The sequence below is a fragment of the Vulpes lagopus genome, chromosome 2, assembly GCF_018345385.1.
Source record: "Vulpes lagopus strain Blue_001 chromosome 2, ASM1834538v1, whole genome shotgun sequence".
NCBI lineage: Eukaryota > Metazoa > Chordata > Mammalia > Carnivora > Canidae > Vulpes > Vulpes lagopus.
In genome coordinates this window covers 73,186,711-73,208,601 of record NC_054825.1, presented here as the reverse complement: position 1 = coordinate 73,208,601, position 21,891 = coordinate 73,186,711, and the positions used below count along the sequence as shown (strand labels likewise).

Below are 21,891 nucleotides of genomic sequence, written 5' to 3'. Positions count from 1 at the left end.
GCTTTGTCAACTTCTAGACATCCTTTATTACTGAGCCAATATTATTTGTTTTTTTAAACAGAATTTTAAAAAAGATTTTATTTATTCATGAGAGAGAAAGAGAGAGAGAGGTAGAGACATAGGCAGAGGGAGAAGTAGGCTCCATGCAGAAAGCCCGATGTGGGACTCAATTCCAGGACTTAGGGGTCATGCCCTGAGCCAAAGGCAGATGCTCAACTGCTGAGCCACCCAGGCGTCCCAACACTAAGCCTTATTTGATAGTTTAGTGACAGTTTGTCCTTCCATTGTCATTCTATAGCTTTCTTTTTTATTCCCTGGTAAATATTTGACAGTATAGAGATCAGGTGTCCCATCAGTAGATCAATGGATAAAGATTTGGTGTATATATGTGTGTACAAACACAAACATACACCATGGCATATTACTCAGCTATAAAAAAGAATGAAATCTTGTATTTTACATAACATGAATGGACTTAGAGGGTATAATGTTGAGTGAGACAAGTCAGAGAAAGACAAATACCATATGATTTCAGTCATATCTAGAATTTAAGAAACAAAACCAGCAAACAAAAAAAGAGGCAAAAAACAGACTTAATATAGAGAACAAACTGGTGGTTGCTAGAGGGGGGATGGGTGAAATAGATAAAGGAGATTAAGAGTATAGTTTTCTTGATGAGCATTGACAAATATATAGAATCGTTAAATCATTATATTGAATGCCTGAAACTAATATAGTGCTAACATTAGTATGTTAATTATACTTGAATAAAAAAATAAATGTTTAGGGGTGCCTGGAGTGGCTCAGTGTCTGCCTTCAGCTTGGATTGTGGTCTTGGGGTCCTGGAATTGAGCCCCGTGTTGGGCTCTTTGCTCAGCAGGGAGCCTGCTTCTCCCTCTCTGTGCGTGCTCTCTCTCTCTCTCTCTCTCTCTATATATATATATATATATATCATGAGCATCATGGAGTTGCAGATTGGATAAATAGTTCTTAAATGTCCAATTCCATTTCACAGGGTGGGTTACCTCTACATGGTACTAGTCTTACCTGTTGCATTGACCTGTAACTTCATTGTTCTATAAAGGCAGCCCTATCTATCCCCAAATTCTGGATAATTTATTGTAGTTCTTCGTTTACTATATAGATGCTGGCTACCTGCAATGCCCCCATTTCTTTCTCGTTAATTTTATTTCTCCTTCATGACCAGCTCAAAAGTCCACTCATCTTTGTAACTTTTGTAGATTACCTAGGTTGTGTATGTTCTACAGTGTTTCTAGAGGGCTTTTTTGAAACTGCCACCAAAGTATTGCAGTGTGATCATCCAGTCTCTTTATCTAGAACTTGAGCTTCATGAAGGAACTTACTTTTATTTGTTCCTTTAACCCTGGTTCAGTGCCTAGTTGGTGCTTAACAAATGCTTACTGAACTGATTGTATCCTTATTTATTTTGCGTTTAGATAACCCAGAGAATGTTGGGTGGAAATAGTATTGGGATGAAAAATATTGTCCCTGTCTCTCTAATTTATGGTCTGTAGATGGATGATTTGGATAATACACTGCATTCAAATTGCCTGAGTAATCTTTATATTCTCTATTTCAGTATAGCTTTCTCTTCTCCTTTAACAGGTGTTCCCTGCCCTCCAGTGGTTAGATCATGGCTAACATATTTAGTAAAGGTAAAGGTCATAAAATCCTTTTATGGTTTCTTTTTAAGTCATGTTTAAAATCCCATTAATTTTCAGATAAAACCGTGCCCCCCCATTTTCCCTTCTGTCTAATATGTTTGAAGCCCAGCTTAATCTAAGTGTAGCTTGATCTGCCTGTTCTTTTGCCAAAGTGAGCTGCCATGTGTCCCACAGTTTTTAAGTATACAGTGATTAGTTAGGAGATTCACTCACTCTGACCTTGGTTCTTGGTTTTACTACATTATTCTCACGTAGTTCTATCAAGGTTCTAGGATTTTGCTACAGTGCAAAAGCTACCTATCATCTTGTTTTCAGAAACCTTCCTCCCTCCTCTCTTCCCATCACACACTGAAAAGTAGCTTGCTAATTAATAACCATGTGGCTCTCCTTTAGACTGGATTGGGATGTCTTCCTGTAGTCTGGTTGGAGTCAATTGGCTAACATTCTTTTCTCCTCTATTGCTATTGATGAGAATAGGCTGACTTGATTTCTTGGCAAGGTGACTTATACCCCATCCTGTGCCTTTAGTATGTTATTTTTTCTCAGAAATCAAATCTTAGCTATCTAGAGAGCCTTGCTATATATGGCTAGCAGTTATTTCTAAATACCTGCTGCAGTTTTCAATAGTATATCATGGAATAAGGACAATGTAGTAAATTTTTCATCTATCTAAATATTCAAAATAAAAGACTATTACTCATTTTATGTTCTCTCTAGATTTTTAGTCTTAAAATATCCATATTTATTATTACTTTAAAAAGATTTATTTATTTATTTGAGAGAGAGAGCGAGCCACGTGAGCACAGTTGGGGAGGCACAGGGAGATGGAGACAAGCAGACTCCCTGCTGAGCGGGGAGCTGGATGTGGGTCTCAATACCAGGACCCCGAGATCATGACCTGAGCTGAAATTAGGAGTTGGATGCTTAACCAACTGAGCCACCCAAGAGCCCCTAAAATATCCGTTATTTTAAGAAAGAATGGGAATAGTAGGCAGTATGCTTTATAATATAAAAATTTGGTCACTTTCTGATGGTCAACTAAATCTTTTTTGGGGGGAAATTTTACTGATCTGTACTGTCTAGTAGTTTAGGAACTGCTCTGTTGACCATAGCTCATTTCCATGAAGCATCATGGTCCTTCATGTAAAGTAAGCATGACTTCTTTCATATGCATTTGCGGGCAATTTCTCAGTGTATTTTTCTGTCATAGGCTTCTTGATTTTTTTGCCTGATTCCAGTCTTGAAGGTTACTTGCTGTTTCCCAGTTCTCTTCTTAGGCCAGTAGTTCTGCTTTCTGTTATTGTACGTTCTCATGTGGTCCCCCCCCCCCCCCCCCAGGCATTTTAATCTCTGTGTAGCTCTAGGCTTAGTTATGTAAATTTCTTCTGTTTTTCTTTTTATGCTTTTCCAGATAAGATGTTTCTTGTAAGGGTTCAGTAATACATTGACAACTTTCATTGTTTGTTTCTTTTAGACGTATTCTTTTTTATTTTGTAATTCATCTGAAACTAGCATTTTAAACTGCATTTACATTACTGATTTTTGACATTTTTCTTTTAGGTTTTAGTAAAACAAATTCACTGTTACTAAGGTATCCTTTAATTCTGAAGATACTTACTAATTTTTTCTTGTAGATGAGAATACGCAGATGGCAGATTTCATTACAACTTGTTGCTTTTATTACCAGATGGTAAATTATAGAATCATAATATTTCTTTACAATGCAAAGAATCTGTTTGCCTTTGTTGATTTTCTAAGTGATATTCAGTTGAAAGTCTTTCAGGCAAAAAGCAGTCAATAAGTAGTTAGACTGGGATCCCTGGGTGGCGCAGCGGTTTGGTGCCTGCCTTTGGCCCAGGGCACGATCCTGGAGACCCGGGATCAAATCCCACGTCGGGCTCCCAGTGCATGGAGCCTGCTTCTCCCTCTGCCTATGTCTCTGCCTATCTCTCTCTCTCTCTCTCTCTCTCTGTGACTATCATAAATAAATTAAAAAATATAAGTAATTAGACTTTCCTAGGCAAATATTCTTATCTTTTCTAGTATCTATCAGTAATATTTACCTTTCCTCTAAGGAGAAATAATTTGTGATGATAGTCAGTAGTACTAGTTTTTTCTAATTAAAAGTGTACCCCCTTTGGAAAACATTGATCAAAGCAGAATGCTTGTTTGTATGTATAACATGAGTGTGGTTAAATGTGTACTTAGCCTGTTTTCCAAATCCCAAATTGTTAGACAGGAAATCAGCATTTGATATTTGGACTTGCCTGGAAAACTGGGACCTATGGTTTCATATTGATTTATTTAACAGATTGTGTTTGCTGTGTTCTAGGCATTGTGGTAGGCACTAGAACAGAGTGCCTACTAGAGCTGACAGTCTAGTGGGCAAGACATTAACTAATACATAGTTTAGAGTTGTGGCAGGTGCTATAAAGAAATACAGGGTACTGTGAGAGTATATTACAAGGAAACCTCATCTGATCCTTCCTTGGTGGTTAAGAAAAGTTTCCTGAGAAAGTGTTACAAACTGGGGATCCCTAGGTGGCGCAGCGGTTTAGCGCCTGCCTTTGGCCCAGAGCGCGATCCTGGAGACCCGGGATCAAATCCCACGTCGGGCTCCTGGTGCATGGAGCCTGCTTCTCCCTCTGCCTCTCTCTCTTTGTGACTATCATAAATAAAAATTATAAAAAAAAAGAAAGTGTTACAAACTTATGTATGAAGGGTAAGTGAATAGCAGGTTTCGAGTCATCTGGGAAGATTTTAGCAAAGGGTAAGGAACATGATTATGTGGGCTTGAGGTATGAGGCAGCAAGAGGGAATGGTATTTCTTAATGAACATTTATAGCATTCTGTCACATTTCTGTCCTCTTTTTCATCCTTACCTCCCTTGACATTTTCTAAAACATGCTTTTAATCACATTACTATGCTGGTTAAGAAACTTTTAGAGCTCTTCATTGATTATTGGCTCTTTGAAGGTAGGACTTTTTCCGCTTTTTAATTCCTTAGTCCATGTTTCACATATTGGAGCTAGTCATACTTTGCCCCTAGATAGGAGTTGGTTTTAGTTGCAGTACTAAATGGTAGGCAGTACTAAATGGAGTTGTGTATAAGCTAACATGATTCCTTCTTTTTTTCCTGCTGCCTACCACACAAGTTTATTGCAAGTGTAGGACTTTTTGTAAAAAGCTTTTTTTGGTAACCTAGTCTGTATGTAGCTCTTCTATGAATGGTTTTTACTGTGTTGATTTAAGAATACTGTAAATAAGACCACAATCCAGGGGTTTTGGGGTGTGTTTGGTGAGTTTTGTCTAAAGAGTTGAGATGATGAAGACCAAAGATTTTAGCCATTTGAGAGAAGTAGGTCACTAGTAGATACTGGAATTGAGTAGATGGCATCTGAGTAGATTGGATAAGGAATATAGTAGGTTTTGTTGGTGGATTCTGTTAAGTTGTGCCAACTTTTCAGAGTTCTAGTGTAGACATCTGAACAGTGCAAGAAGTGCCAGTCTTTCCCTTATCCTCAGCACATACAAGGCATTCAAATATTTGAAAAGGGAAAATGTGCATTAAGTGGAATAGGGCCTATGTGTTTATAGAGCAATCTTAGATCAAGACTGCGTTTGTTTTCCATGCATTCTCTATTCCCACCTCCCTATATTTATTAAAATATCTTTGAAAGCTCAACCAAGGGAAATATTTTTGTGTTAGGCTGATGAACAGGGGTTAGTTATAACTGAAATGAAAATTTTAAAAAAGATTTTATTAGAGAGTGTGCATGAGCAGGAGGAGGAGAAGAGGGAGAAGGTGTTAATCTCTAGGAGGCTCAATGCTGAGTGCAGAGCCCTATTTGGCTTGATCCCACGACCGAAAGATCACTCACTACCTGAGCTCATACCAGGAGTCCGATGCCTGACAGAGCCACCCAGGTGCCCCTTTGAAATGAGAGAATTCTTTTTTTTTTTTTTTTTTTTTTTGAAATGAGAGAATTCTAATAGCAAGGTGAAACACAGGAGTGTCAGATTTAGCAGTTAGCTGGGCATTTTTATTTTTTTTATTTTTATTTTTTTTTTTAAGATTTTATTTATTTATTCATAGAGTCAGAGAGAGAGAGGCAGAGACACAGGCAGAGGGAGAAGCAGGCATCATACAGAGAGCCCGACGTGGGACTTGATCCAGGGTCTCCAGGATCACACCCTAGGCTGTAGGCGGCGCTAAACCACTGCGCTACCAGGGCTGCCCAGCTGGGCATTTTTAAAACTTGGGTTATATAAAGATGCCTTTTATTTTTAAAAGATTTTTTTTTTTTTTTTTAAGAGAAAGAGCATATGTGAGTGGGGGGAGGGATAGAGGCAGAGTAAGTATCTCAAGCAGACTTTGTACTGAGTGTAGGTCTTAGATGCGGGGCTTCATAACCCTGAGTTCATGACCTGAGTGGAAACCAAGAATCCCACACTTAACCAACTGCACTGCACAGGCGCCCCTGATGGTAGTTTTAAAGGATCTGGCATTTCATGTTTGCTTGGCTTAGCGGAAGAGTAGCAAAGAAAATCTCTACTCCCCCGAGTCCCCCCAAGGTGTCCTCTGAGATTCTCCAATGAGAGGTATGTTAACTTGTCTCTTTTGGGATGCAGCTACCACTAGATACAGGTTGTTAATCAGTCATTAGTCATTTACATCTTAGAGTCAGATGGTTTAATTCCAAGTCAACACATTTCTGCCTTTAATTTTGTATGAGGAAACATTAGACCCTCGAGAGGAAAGCATTCTTGGAAGAGGTGGGAGATTTCGACAAGTAAGGAAAAGAGGTTTTTGGGGTCAGGGAAGAGGAGGAAGGTGTTAAAGAAACTGGTATTTTTCAGTTTTGCCTAGAATCTTGGGCGTTATTCATTAGTTACACTTGTGATGCTCTTGTTGACAATGGCTGCATGGGGGTTTCAGAGTAACTTCAGAAGTTTGTAATCTTTAGCCTACACATTTTCCAGTCCATACTAATTCCAGCAGTTTCTTCCCATGGTGTGACAGAGGAAACAGCAGAACGAAGAGAAAGAATACTTTTCTTCCTAATATGCTTCCGGCCCAGCTCTGATCAATCATGTTGGATAAACTTCTTTCTCTTTGCTCCTTTCTTTCAACCAACCCCCTCATTCTCCTTTTTCATAGTGTTTTGTATTAGATCACCTAGCAATATGTTCTCAGTACTTTCTAATTCTTTTAAGAGTGGAAGAATCGTTTGGAAACATGAACCACAATTTCTGCTCTATCTACCGACTTCTATTTTGTCTCTGTTCTTTCTCAACTTTATTTTTTCTTTCTCAACTTTAAACAACTCTCCCTCTTTGAGTGTTAGCAGCTCAGAAGAAGGAGCAGCTGATAAGGGGTAGGGAAGAAGGAATAATTTTTGATGTTTGGGAGGAATACTGTTGGTTAACTTATTAGTTCAGCGACTGCCTGACATAATATTCAGTATTTTTTTTCTTTGCATTTCACAGGTTAAACATAATAGATATTCAATAGTTTTTTTCTTTGCACTTCACAGGTTAAACATATCTTGAACAAAAATTGAAAACACAAGATCAAGGCATTAGAGCTTAGATAGTACTCTGTCGTGCCAAAAACTCGTTTCCATAGTTTACTGTTTTATTAGGACATCATCTTTCATCTTTATATCAGGCAAGTTAGTGGCAACTCTTCTTCCCTTCATACTTAGTGGAGTTTTCGGTCTCCTTCCTACTTTCCTAGTGTTCTTCGATCATGGATATTGGAGACTCGACCACCCATCTCTCCCAAGTCTTTTCTTCAAGGTTTCCCGACGGTCTGGCGTTATTCAAACCCTCAGCACATTGGGGAGGAAGACCGCGGCTTCATTTGACGAGCTTGTGAAGCCCTGGGGGCTGTGGAGCTAGATGTGGGTGGGGCTGGGTGCGGCAGGGGCGGGGCCGCCGAGAAGCCCGAGGGAAACGGTGGAGGGCACAGTCGAGAAAGCCCGCGGGCAAAGGTTTCACAGTTTTCACGAAGCCTTCGTGTGCGAGGCTGAGGGAATTCGGGTGCCTTCTTCTTCCTTAGCCTTTTTTGATTCCGGAAGCTTCATTAGGCTTTTGTCGGTTTCTGGGACCCGGAAAAGCAGCGGCTTCAGCTCCAGGGGCGGGTCCCAAGGGTCTTGTCGCTGCTCCCGGGCCGTTTGGCCTCCTGGTGTTGGGGGAGGGGCGAGGGAGGTGCTGCTCGCGCCTCCTTTTGCGCTTGCGCAGCGGGCTCTGAGCGGGTAGGAGCGCGTGCGCGGTGACGTGGACGTCCGGTGCGCGCGCAGGTTCTTCAGCTGGAGCGGACACACGGTGTGCGAACCGAACAGAATAACCCGCCCCCAGCGGGATGTGAAGGACTCCGGGTGAAGCCGGCCACGCCCCGCACGGTAACTCTCGGGCCTGGGTGGAGGGCGTCGCTTTAGGACTGGCCCTATTGGAGTTTTTTGTGAGTTTGAAGCGCTTGTAGGTTTGAACAGCGTGAGAAGCGTTCCGCTGTGTGATCTTCGCACGCCCCGGCCAGGCCGGGCCTTGCGCGGGGCTGCCTTTGGCGCACGCCTGTGGCCCCCTGAGGGAGGCTGCGCATGTCACCTCGCGCGCGTCCCCGGCCTCACTTCCGCGTCGCGCAGCGAACTAACTGGGAACATCGACGCCCGAGAGGGAAGCCACGAGGCGGGCGGGGTGAGAAGCGCCCTTGGCGCGGCCCTGCCCTCGCGTGCGTGGGGTGCCGCTCCGCATGGTACGATCCGCGTGATGATTTTCGGCGCGGCGCGGGGCTTTAGGTCGAGAGCTTTGCTTGTGCGCTTTGCATTTTAGAGCTCAGGTCTTCGGGGCTCCAAAACTCTGAGGGAAACGGTGCTGACGTCGCTTTTTAAGGAGCTTGTGTGTAGCGTTTTGACACCTGTGTAAACCTCTGTTTTAGCATGTAATTTCCGGGCAAGTTGTTGAGGCAGGACCGCGCGCGAATTTAATAAAGGAGGAGGGCGAGGAAGTGAGCCGTACAGGAGTGGGAACTTGGTAAACAAAGGACCGGTGGCCAGTAAGTGCAGAAACGAGGGCGGGGAAAACAGGTGGGAAGAGCAGGTGTTATTTTCTTTTTCTTTGTGGGCAGCCTTTGGCTAGTTCTGTTTATGAGGTTTCCCGCGTCGGTAAAATTGTCAGGTAGGTCTCTGCCCTTAGTGGTAGGTGGGTCTGGGATATAGCTAAATCTGTTCGAGCTTCAGTAACCAAAGTTGAAGGATCTCTGTGCGAAGAAAATGGGGAAGTTAGATGATTTCAAACCCGGTTGAGAGTGGAAAGTGGTAATGTCTTGCTGTGGAGATTTTTGCTTTGCTTTGGGAACCCTGGGGATGCCTCCTGGGGCGGATGCAAACAGGGAGGGGTGAAGGAGGTCTTAAAGGAGGGGTGACTGATGGCGGAACAACGTGAGTGAAAAAAGTGCAGCTTTCTCTGAGAAGACCACTCTCAGGGTTCGCGTCGCCAGAACAGACACGTGGATCAAGAGAACTCTCGAGCCCACCCGCGCGCCGCTAGTGGGTGTTGTGAAGTTTTTCGGGTTTCTGCGGCATAATCCCTGGCAAATACTGCTTGCTCTCCCTCTTTTTGGGCACGACGCCGCGGCTAGGCTGCAGGGAAAGTGCCTGGAGGCGGCGTGACGGCTGCTGGGAAGGGGGCTGGCCCCAGAGGGCAGGGTGGCTGGTTCTGTAGTCTCCACGGTAACAGAAGGCGACTGGATCCCGCAGAGTGTTCGGCAGGTTCCGGCGGCGCACGTGATCTGTCGGGACTCTTCTCCGGAAGAGCTTTCCTTGCGGCGTTTTTTCACGTGGTTGTCGGCCAGCTGGCCGCTACAGTTAAAAAGCGATGATTTTTGGGCCCTTGATAGTCGACGGCGACTGCTCTTCCCGGGGACTAGCAGGAGGCTTTTTCATTTATGAGTATCGAATCAAGGCTAGTGCTTCTTGCTTCCGAATGGTTAGGTTTTTAGCAGTTGTGTGGGTAGAGTGGGTTGAGTTCACTAAACAAAAAACACATGCTTAGGACTTGAGGAAATTCAGTGCCCTGGGTACTTTGTCATACTTACTCTACGGTAGAGTGGCTGTTTGATTACTGTCCGCTTTTGCCCTAATAGTTCTTCAAATTCTGTTTATGCAATTGCGGAGACCTGGGAGCTTGCTTACCCCAAATTGTAGTTAAGGGACCATTCCTAGGAATAGAAAATACTCCTGGAGTTAGCATTAATTAGTGGTATCTGGGAAGAGAAGGGAGGGGGCATGCTGTTCTAGGCAAATGCAGTTCTGTGCCTTAAAACCTAATGTATTTCAGGTAGTACTTTGCGATTTATTTTTCAGGGTTGTGGTGATGTTGTCTGGTCTGAAGTAAGTGCTTACTAATAGATGGCAAGTTTCACTTACTATTAAAATCAACTTAGTGATTAAGAATTGGTAGTTGGCTGTTTTACTCTTTTTGTCTCCATTCGCTGTCCTGTTTTCTGATTATATCCAAATTCTGTTTTGTTTTGTTTTCTTTTCCTTTCTGATTTTATTTATTCATCAGAGAGAGAGGCGGAGAAACAAGTTCCATGCCGGGAGCCCTACGTGGGACTCGATCCTGGATCCCCAGGATCACACCCTGGGCTGAAGGCGGCGCTAAACCGCTGAGCCACCAGGGCTGCCCACAAATTCTGTTTTTCTTAGGATTTTTCGAATTTCTGGGTCCATTGTATATTGGTAAATACCGACATTCAGATGAACCCATTTTCTTACAGTTTGTTTCAGAAATTTAGTTTAACTTAAATAATATTTTTGTAGTGAGTGTTTATTCTTTTTGTAGTGAGTGATTATATTAAGGAACAAACAAGCATTTTGGTGCCTGCCATACAGTAATGCATCTGTTGTGTGAAAGGTTATGCTTATTTTTAGCAACTTCGGAAACATTCAGAATAGGTTGACCAGCATTTGAATATTGTGTGTTTTTTTTTTTTTTAATTTTTTTTTTCCAACTTTATTTTTTTTATTTATGATAGGCACACAGTGAGAGAGAGAGGCAGAGACATAGGCAGAGGGAGAAGCAGGCTCCATGCACCGGGAGCCCGATGTGGGATTTGATCCCGGGTCTCCAGGATCGCGCCCTGGGCCAAAGGCAGGCGCTAAACCGCTGCGCCACCCAGGGATCCCAATATTGTGTGTTTTTAAAGTAGTGTAATTTTGATTGGGTGTTTTTTTGGAGAGGTGAAAGAGGGGGCAGGGAGCAGTACATGAATCATTGAATTAGGTAACTACCTAGTAAATTAACTGGTGTATTTTGTAAGTTGTATGAGGGTCATGGCTTTAGTAGTTAAACATTTCCCAAAGAGGTCATTGGTGAAGAGACATTTAGAATAGGGACTCTGAAATTGTAACAATTTATGACACTTGCCACATTACTTATCTGGAAACAGCTTTCTTTCTGAAAGCCTGTGTCCACTGCCTTGCTGATGGGACTTTTTCACGATATTAGTTATTTCCTATCCACAAGTGAACTGAACTTCCTTGGCTTATTACAGTTATATTGTGTAGGTAAATGCTTGATATTGAAAAGCTGAACTGAGATTTTAAAATATTAGCTGTAAATGTACCAAAACTGTGGTCTTCCTTAAAGCTTTTAGAGAGCCAAAATACAAGGTATTTTTAGAATCTTGCTGGGAATAGATTTATTTCTTTATGAGTAACCTAAGCCTTCCTAAAGTACATTTATTTTTTATTTTTTTTTTAATTTTTTTTTCCTAAAGTACATTTAATTTTTGCATTTGGTTAAAGCCTTAGACTTTATTTTTTTTTTTTAAAGATTTTATTTATTTATTCATGTGAGATAGAGAGAGAGGCAGAGACACAGGCACAGGGAGAAGCAGGCTCCATGCAGGGAGCCTGACATGGGACTTGATCCAGGGTCTCCAGGATCATGCCCTGGGCCAAAAGCAGGCGCTAAACCACTGAGCCACCCAGGGATCCAGCCTTAGACTTTAGAGTGTTATTTGTGTGTCTAAAGTATCTGTATATGCTGAATTGACTATCTTCTTACTGTAAGATCCTATACAGATTCCAGAAGTGCAGGCATGCTTATAGTAGAGTCTGTGTTTAAAGATTGGTAAAGAAGAAGAACTTAATTTCTTGTTCCTATACTAATAGTAGTATGTGGCTAAAGAAATGGATTGTTTTGGTCATAAATTATGTTTTTGGTTTTATGCATTTTCATCAACTCACGGGATGGTTTGGAGGATTTTTTAAAAAAAAAAAGATCTTACACAAATCAAAAGTCTGAAAGTTCTTTTTCCTGTCTTCCTACACATTTTTACATTGTCTTTGTTATATTAGTTATCTGTGCACAGTGTTCAAATAGAGCAGGCTGACTTTTCTACATTTAATTTTTTTGTATAGGCAAAAAAATATTGAAATATGTACATATGAAGTTAGCATAAAATTTATATGATGTGTTTTATGAAACTAAATGGGATTTCTGTCAGTTGAATCTTTAGTGTTTAAGGTTTTCTGTTTTTTTTTAAGATTTTATTTTTTCCTGAGAGACCCAGAGAGAGAGAGAGAGAGAGAGAGAGAGAGAGAGAGGCAGAGACACAGGCAGAGGGAGAAGCAGGCTCCAAGCCCGGAGCCTGACGTGCGACTCGATCCTGGGTCTCCAGGATCACGCCCTCGGCTGAAGGCGGTGCTAAACCGCTGAGCCACCTGGGATGCCCCCCCCTCCCCATTTTTTTGAAGGAGAGGTAGAGAAAATCTTAGGATCCATGCGCAGTGCAGAGCCTGTTGGGCTCCATCTCACAACCTTGAGATCATGATCGGAGCTGAAATCAAGAGTTGGACGTTTATCTGAGCCACCCAGGTTCCCCTAAGAGTGCTCTTTAAAGCATCAGTTAAAACATTTTTGCCTTAGTTTTACTGTAATGATCTGAAAACCAAGATTTTAATATTATAGAAGATAATGTTTAAGAAGGTTTTTTTTTTTTTTTAAAGATTTTATTTATGTATTCATGAGAGATACAGAGAGAAAGAGAGGCAGAGACACAAGCAGAGGGAGAAGCAGGCTCCATGCAGGGAACCTGATGTGGGATTCGATCCCGGGTCTCCAGGATCACTCCCTGGGCCGAAGGCAGGCACTAAACCGCTGAGCCACCCTGGGATCCCCTGTTTTAAGAAATTTTGAATCCTTTGATATATTCATAGGTTTGGAATATATAAAAATTTTTTCAGGTAGTTCTTTGCCACTTTAGTTACATTTAAATGTACTTAAAATAATATGTATATTTTATTTTATTTTATTTAAAAAATTTTTAAATTTATTTATGATAGTCACACACACACACACACACACAGAGAGAGAGAGAGAGAGAGAGAGAGAGGCAGAGACACAGGCAGAGGGAGAAAGAAGCAGGTTCCGTGCACCGGGAGCCCGACGTGGGATTCGATCCCGGGTCTCCAGGATCGCGCCCTGGGCCAAAGGCAGGTGCCAAACCGCTGCGCCACCCAGGGATCCCTAATATGTATATTTTAAAGATTTTGTTAATTTGTTCATGAAAGAGAGAGGTAGAGACACAGGCAGAGGGAGCAGGCAGCTCCCTGCGGGGAGCCCCATGCAGGACTGGATCCCAGGACCCCGGGATCACAACCTGAGCCAAAGGCAGATGCTCAATCACTGAGCCACTCAGGTGTTCCTTAAAAAGAGTATTTTTACGGAATTACAAAATGGTGGTTTGTGAGAAAACTTTGAACTTTATGAACTAAGTACAGGATTTTGCATTTTAAGTTATATGCCATTGTAGACATAATTTATGTGAACTAAGCTTTACTATTTTTACAATTACCTTAATTTTGATTTCTAAGTCTGTTTAAATTTTGCTTTATCAATCTTTGGTAGGTGTTGCCTAAACTTGTTTGTTTTAGGAAACCAATATGCCTAATTGCTGTAAGCCTGAGGCAATTCTTTAGAAAAGAATCACCCTAAAGTTTATTTCTTAGAAATAAATCCCAAATCAGAGAAGAGATTTTTTTTTTCATCTTTCCTGGGTATTAATGCTTTGGTGTAAGGAAGTGGGTTTCTATTTTTATGTCTAGTCATAATAGGAAACAGTAGCCAACCTTTTTGAAGTCTTGACTTTTAAAATATCTATTATCCTCAGGCTAATTGTGAATATTTTAAGTTTTGGAGCTTTTTTGGTCATGTGGTCAGTTTTCTAAAAAGAGGTAAAGTTCAGATCAAATGATTTTACTGCTTGCCAATGGTTCTTTTTTTTTTTTTTTTCTTGCCAATGGTTCTGATGAAAAATAAAATCAGACTTTTTAATTAAAATGAGAAGTACCAATAAAAGACTGATTTGATTAATCAAAATTACTGACCCACTTACACATGAGTAGTGACGTAGCGTCTCTTTTTTGTGTAAAAGCTAATTGGGGATGATAACTTTATATCTTGTAGAATATTTAGGTAATTGAGCACATCAATTGAATTTAATAACCTGAGATTTCTTTATAATTTAATTGAGATATAAATCACATAACATAAAATTTTCTATTAAAAATATTTTATTGGGCAGCCCGGGTGGCTCAGTGGATTAGCGCCGCCTTCAACCCAGGGTGTGATCCTGGAGTCCCGGGATCGAGTCCCACGTCGGGCTCCCTGCATGGAGCCTGCTTCTCCCTCTGCCTGTGTCTCTGCCTCTCTCTCTCTCTCTCTCTCTCTCTCTCTCTCTCTGTGTCTCTCATGAATAAATAAAAAAAATATTAAAAAAAAATAAAAATATTTTATTTATTCATGAGTGAGACAGAGAGGCAGAGACACAGGCAGAGGGAGAAGCAGGCTCCCTCTGGAAGCCTGATGCGCAGGACTCGATCCCAGGACTCTGGAATCCTGCCCCAAGCTGAAGGCAGACGCTCAACCACTGAGCCACCCAGGCGTCCCAAAATTTGCCATTGAAGAGAGAGAACACACATGAGAGCATGCACAAGCAGAGCGGAGAGGGAGAGGGAGAAGCAGACTCCCCACTTAGCAAGGAACCTGATGTGGGACTCTATCCCAGGACTCTGAGATCACGACCTGAGCCAAAGGCAGACATTCAACCAACTGAGCCACCCGTGCACCCCAAAATTTGCTATTTTAAAGGGTACATTTCACTGGTTTTTAGTTCCTGAATATTTTGTCATCCCCCAAAAGAAATCCCATACCCATTAGCAATTGTCCAGGTTATCCTTCTCTCCTCCTGGCAACTACTAATTTACTTACTGTCTCCATAGATTTACTTATTTTGGACATTCATGTACATGAAATCTTACAGTATATGTGGGAGTTTTCATTGTAACTCTTAAAAATTAATTGGTTTTAATCCTTTTTGAATAGGTTGTATTTTCACAAGGTAAAAAACTTGAAAGTATTTTCCCATCCTCCCAGTTTTCCCTTGATATAGCAACACTACTAGTTCCTTTCCTATCTCTATAAATAGTCTATATATGTCAGGCAAATACGTATTTTCTTTTTCTGGCTTTAGATTTTTAACTTTATCAAGAAGTGTAGCATAATCTACAACTCTCTGGAACATTTTCCCTTTAATATATCTTGTAATGAGTCCATAAAATTTGTACATTCTGTCTTAGCTGCAGAGTATTCCATTCTATGGATGTAGCACCATTTATTTAAGCATCCTCTCTTGATGGATTATTCCACATCCCCAAAGTCTTTTGCGGCTCTACATGGAAATAACAGGGAAGAATCTTGTATGTGTCATTTATCATGGGTCTGTCTCTGTGTGTGCATGTGCATGTTTAAGATAAGGTCTTAGAAGAACTGATGTTTTGTAGGAGATTAGGCATTTGTAATTTTGATACTTTCATGGTGCCCTCTGTCATAGAGAAGATTCTTTCATCTTACAGTCTCAGCATCTTGTTAGATGAGAATGCTGGTTGATTTACAACCTTTCCAACACTTCTACCAGTTTTGATTTTCCTGGTGTGATAGGGGAAAAAACTGTGTTGTAATGGTTTTAATCTGCATTTCTCTTATTCTGACATTGTGTACACTTTCCTAGGTGTTTGCTTTTCCTATCTTTATCCATTTTTTGGTACAGTACAATACTATAAATTTCTTTTCTCTTTTTTGTGACTTAGTTTTTCTCTACTGTTTAGAGTACAGTATATAAAACCTACAGCATAAAAAATATATTAATGAACGTTTTTTATTATGGTAAGCCTTCCATCAACAGTAGACTATTAGTAATTAAGTTTTTGAGGAGTCAGAAGTTACACATGATTTTCACTTGTGTGCAGCGAAGGGAGGTAGATGGTCCTAACCCCTGAGTTGTTCAAGGAAATGAAATTGATTGATTTATGAGAATGCAGGTGGAGGGGCAGAAGGAGAGAATCCCAAGCAGGCTCCTACATCCAGCATACAGCCATAGGGCTGTATCTCCTGACCATGAAATCATGACCTGAACCAAAATAAGGAGTTGGCTGCTTAGCCAACTGAACTACCCAGGTGCCCCTAAAATGAGTTTTAAAAAGGTAATTAAATATTCTGGAGTGAATATCCTTACAGAGATCGAGAGAACGGTAGAAGCAAAGTCTTCAAAGAGTTGAGGAATATAGTTTGGAAATAACATAATCATCCTTGTATTTTTAACAGAACATTCACTTGATTTTTTTTTTTTTTTAAGATTTTATTTATTTATTCATGAGAGGCACAGAGAGACAGAGGCAGAGACACAGAGGGAGAAGCAGGCTCCATGCAGGTAGCCCAACGCAGGACTCGATCCCGGGTCTCCAGGATCAGGCCCTGGGCTAACGGTGGCACTAGACTGCTGAGCCACCCGGGCTGCCCCATTCACTTGATTAAAGGGGTTTTGTTCTTTTTCTTTCAGGCTGGGAAGACCACTGTGACTATGTGGTGACTACAGTTATCTTACGACTGAGTTTCCTACCGGAATCATGGAGGAGAAACAGCAGATTATATTGGCTAATCAAGATGGTGCAACAGTGGCAGGAGCAGCACCTACCTTCTTTGTCATCCTGAAACAGCCAGGAAATGGCAAAACTGATCAAGGAATTTTGGTTACTAATCGGGATGCCTGCGCTTTGGCTAGCAGTGTGTCATCACCAGGAAAATCTAAAGGGAAGATTTGTCTTCCAGCTGATTGTACTGTGGGAGGAATCACTGTCACCCTGGATAACAATAGTATGTGGAATGAATTCTATCATAGAAGCACAGAGATGATTCTGACCAAACAGGGAAGACGCATGTTTCCATACTGTCGTTACTGGATAACAGGTTTAGATTCAAATATGAAGTATATCCTTGTCATGGATATATCTCCTGTGGATAACCATCGTTATAAGTGGAATGGTCGCTGGTGGGAACCAAGTGGGAAGGCTGAGCCCCATGTTTTGGGGAGGGTTTTTATTCATCCAGAATCTCCTTCCACGGGTCATTATTGGATGCATCAACCAGTATCTTTCTATAAACTCAAACTTACCAATAATACACTGGACCAAGAAGGGCATATCATCCTGCACTCTATGCATCGGTACTTGCCAAGGCTTCATTTAGTGCCTGCAGAAAAGGCTACTGAAGTGATACAATTAAATGGCCCTGGTGTCCACACTTTTACTTTTCCACAGACTGAATTCTTTGCAGTAACAGCTTACCAGAACATTCAGATTACCCAGCTGAAAATAGATTACAATCCATTTGCTAAAGGTTTCCGAGATGATGGGCTGAATAGTAAGCCCCAGAGAGATGGAAAGCAAAAGAACAGCTCTGACCAGGAAGGGAATAGTGTTCCTAGTTCTCCTGGTCAGCGGGTCCGTCTTACAGAAGGTGAGGGGTCAGAGATACAGCTAACTGATTCAGATCCTTTATTGAGGGGTCATGAAACATCAGGCAAGTGTTTGGAGAAGCCTTCTCTTAGTATGAAACGGGACTTTCTTGGTTTCATGGATATCGATTCAGCTCTTGGTGAAGTTCCTCAATTGAAACAAGAAGTTTCTGAAAGGTAGGTAATAGGCTTTCTGTTCTTAGAGATAAAAGGAAGATTATGGATTTAACGTATTGGTTTTGTCGACTGCTGACTTGAGAAATTGATAAATGTAAGCTACTATTAGATATACCGTAAGTGCTTTCACATTTTGTGAAGTGACGCTTCATTTTTTTGTAATGAATATCCTTTGGGTTTAGGATTTAGAATTCTAGGCAACTTAGATGGTTTTTCAGAATTAAGACCATTTGCTCATTTAGAGTTAGAGTTTTAGAATTTATAGGTTTATGATTGTGTTGATCATGCATGACTATTACTTGGCAATATACATAGAACCTTTGATTAATTGGGGAAGGGAAAAGAAAAGACTTCCCAAATCATAACTGAAACACAACTTACCCAAATGAGGCGCAGAAGGGATTCAAAGTAAACTTTAAGAATTTACTACCCTGTGGCAGCTAATATCCACAAGTTGACTAAAAAATAAGCTAAAAGTTCTTACATGTTAAAATAGCATAATATGCTGTTGTCTTTTTTTATTTGAACTTGAGTTTTTATTACTATTTTTTTAAATAAAGATTTTTATTTATTTATTCATGAGAGACACAGAGAGAGGCGGAGAAACAGGCACTGTGCAGGGAGCCCGACGTGGGACTCGATCCTAGGCCTCGATCCTAGGCCTCCAGGATCACGCCCTGGGCTGAAGGTGGCGCTAAACCACTGAGCCACCCGGGCTGCCCTTTATTACTATCTTTTAATTAGAGACTTAATTTTTTTAGAACAGTTTTAACTTCACAGCAAAACTTGAGAGGAAGGTGTAGAAGTTTCCCACATACCCGCTGCTGCCACACATGCATTGCTTCTCCCATTATTAACACTTCTCATTAAAAGTAATATATTTGTTACAATTTATAAAGGTACATTGATACATCATAATCATCTAAAGTCCATAGATCACATTAGGGTTCATTTTTAGTTTGGAAAGATATGTAAAGATATCTGTGTGCACTGTTATAGTATCACAGTAGTATTTTCATTGCCTAAAAATCCTCTACTCTACCTGTTAATTCTTCCCTTTCCTCCTCAACCTCTGGCAACTTCTGATATTTTTATAGTCTCTATAGCTTTGCCTTGTCCAGAATGTCATGTAGTTGGAATCTTACTGTACATTAACTTTTTGCATAGACTTCTTTTCTAAGTAAATACTTATTTACTTAGTAAATAAGTATTCAAGTTTCCTTCATGTCTTTTTCATGGCTTGGTGGCACATTTCTTTTTAGTGCTAAATAATACTCCATTCTATCTATCAGTTTATCCATTCACCTACTAAAGGACATCTTAGTTGCTTCCAAGTTTTAGCAGTTATGAATAAAGCTACCATAAACATTGATGTTCAAGTTTTCCTGTCATTTGAGTAGATAACCAAGGAGCTTGATTGTTAGATCGTATGGTAGGAGTAGGCTTAGATTGGTAAAATAATTCTCAAGTTGTCTTTTATTTATTTATTTACATATTTTTCAAGCTGTCTTTTATTTATTTTTTATTTAAATCATGTTTCCTTGATTTTCTCATTTCCTTTTTTTTAAAAAATATTTTTTTATTTTTATTTATTCATAGAGACAGAGAGAGAGAGAGAGAGAGGCAGAGACACAGGCAGAGGGAGAAGCAGGCACCATTCAGAGAGCCTGACGTGGGACTCTGGGACTCGATCCCGGGTCTCCAGGATCACGCCCTGGGCTGCAATGGGCTGCAAACCGCTGCACCACCCTCAAGCTGTCTTTTAACTATCTTTGTTTTATTTATTTATTTATTTTAATTTTTTTTATTATTTATTTATGATAGTCATACAGAGAGAGAGAGAGAGAGGCAGAGACATAGGCAGAGGGAGAAGCAGGCTCCATGCACCGGGAGCCCGATGTGGGATTCGATCCTGGGTCTCCAGGATCGCGCCCTGGGCCAAAGGCAGGCGCCAAACCGCTGCGCCACCCAGGGATCCCTCAAGCTGTCTTTTAAAGTGGCTGTGCTATTTTGCATTTGAAGCAGCAGTGAATGAGAATTCCAGTTGCTCTACTTCCTTGTCAGCACTTGGTGTTGTCAGTTTTCTGGATTTTGGCAATTCTAATAGGGGTGTAGTAGTATCTCATTATCTTAATTTGTAATTCCCGGGTGATAGGCAGCATGGAGCATCTTTTTTATTTTATTTTATTTTATTTTATTTAGATTTTTATTTATTCATGAGAGACACAGGTAGAGAAGCAAGCAGGCTCCATGCAGGGACCCTGATGTGGGAGTCCATCCTGGGACTCCAGGATCACACCCTGGGCCGAAGGCAGGCACTTAATTGCTGAGCCATGCAGACGTCCCAGGAGCATCTTTTTCATACATTTATTTGCCATCTGTATATTTTCTTTGATGAGGTATCTGTTATGGTCTGTGGTGTTTTTGTTTGTTTGTTTTTCCCCAAAAGATTTATTTAGAGAAAGCACATGATTGGAAGAGGGATAGAGGGAGGAGAGAGAATCTTAACTAGGTTCTGCTCTGAGCACTGAGCCTGAAGCCTAATATGGGACTTAATCTCACCACCCTAAGATCATGACCTGAGCCAAAATCTAGAGTTAGCTACTTAACTGACTGAGTCACTCAGACATCCCTGTGGTCCATTTTTGAATTAGATTTTTTTCTGCGTGTTTAAAGCTTTTTTTCTTTCTTTTTTTTCTTTTGGTATATTTTGGAAGAGCAGCCCTCTATCAGATGTGACTTTTGCAAATATTTTCTCCCAGTCTGTGGCTTCTCTTCTCATTCTTTTGATAGTGTCTTTCACAGAGCAGTTTATTTTTAAGAAGTTCAGCCTATTATTTGTTTCATGGATCTTGCCTTTGGTGTTGTATTTAAAAAGTCATTACCATACCCAAGGTTGTGTCTAGGCTTCCTCCTCTGATCTCTTTTAGGAGTCTTAGAGTTTAGTGTTTTACATTTCAGTTTATGATCCATTTTGATTCGTTTAGTTTTTGTAAAGGGTAGAAGGTGTGTGTCTAGGTGGAGTTTTTTGCAAGATGTCTTGCCATTGCAGTATCATTTGTTGAGAAAGATGATCTTTGCTCTATTGTATTGTCTTTTGCTCATTTATCAAAGATCAGGTGACATATTTATGGGGGGGCCATTGCTGGCCTCTCTAGTCTGTTCCATTGACCTATTTGTTCTTTCACCAATACCACAAACTTTACTGTGTTGATTACTTTAACGTTATAGTTAGCTTGAAGTTGAGACGTGTCAGCCCTCCAACTTTGTACTTCTTCAACATTGTGTTGGGTGTTGGCTATTCTGGGTCTTTTCCTTCTTCATATGACCATAGAATAAGTTTATCAGTATCCACAAATAACTTGCTGGGAGTTTGATTGTGGTTGTATCGAATCTATAGATCAAGTTGGGAAGAACTGATGGCTTGACTATATTGAGTGTGTCTGTTATGAAAATGGGATCTCTTTCCATTTAAGATGGAGAGAGATTTTTTTAAAGATTTTATTTATTTATTCATGAGAGAGAGAGAGGCAGAGAGAGAAGCAGGCTCCATGCAGGGAGCCCAACATGGGACTTGATCCCGGGTTCTCCAGGATCTCGCCTTGGGCCAAAGGCAGTGCTAAATTGCTGAGCCACCTGGGCTGCCCATATTTAGCTTTTTATTTATTTATTTTTTGGCTTTATTCAAATTCAAGTTAGTTAACTATAGTGTATTATTTTTGGGGTAGAATTTAGTGGTTCATCAGTTGCATATAAAACCCAACGCTCATTACATCCAGTGTAATTACACTCATTACTTCCTTAATGCCTGTCACCCAATTGCCCCATCCCTCCACCCACCTCTCGTCCAGCAACTATTTGTTTTCTATAGTTTAGAGTCTCTTATGGTTTGCCTCCCTCTTTGTTTTTATCTTATTTTTCCTTCCCCTGTGTTAGTTTTGTTAGTTAAATTCCACGTATAAGTAAAATCCTGTGGTATTTGTCACTGACTGGCTTATTCCACTTAGGTTAATACACTCTAGTTTCATCCACGTCATTGTAAGTGGCAAGATACCATTCTTTTTATGGCTGATACTCCCATCGTGTGTATATGTGTATACACACCCATACCACATCATCTTTATCTATTTAGCTCTTTAATTTCTTTCTTTTTGTGGCTGTTTTTAT

The 21,891-nt window shown here is 40.7% G+C and overlaps 1 protein-coding gene across 10 annotated transcripts in view; it reads left to right on the top strand.

The window, feature by feature from the left end:
• MGA (MAX dimerization protein MGA) overlaps positions 1–21,891 on the top strand; it is a 183,196-nt gene that overhangs the window by 73,268 nt on the left and 88,037 nt on the right. For 5 of the 10 annotated variants that reach the window (XM_041743179.1, XM_041743177.1, XM_041743180.1 and 2 more), the window contains exons 1-2: positions 7,960–8,092; positions 16,594–17,724. In XM_041743179.1, coding sequence (XP_041599113.1) covers positions 16,661–17,724 — 1,064 coding nt within the window. In that variant the 5' untranslated portion in view covers positions 7,960–8,092; positions 16,594–16,660. Of the gene's footprint in view, positions 1–7,959; positions 8,093–8,128; positions 8,443–16,593; positions 17,725–21,891 lie in introns of those variants that run through there. The other 5 variants (XM_041743172.1, XM_041743171.1, XM_041743173.1 and 2 more) reach the window with 3 other exon arrangements.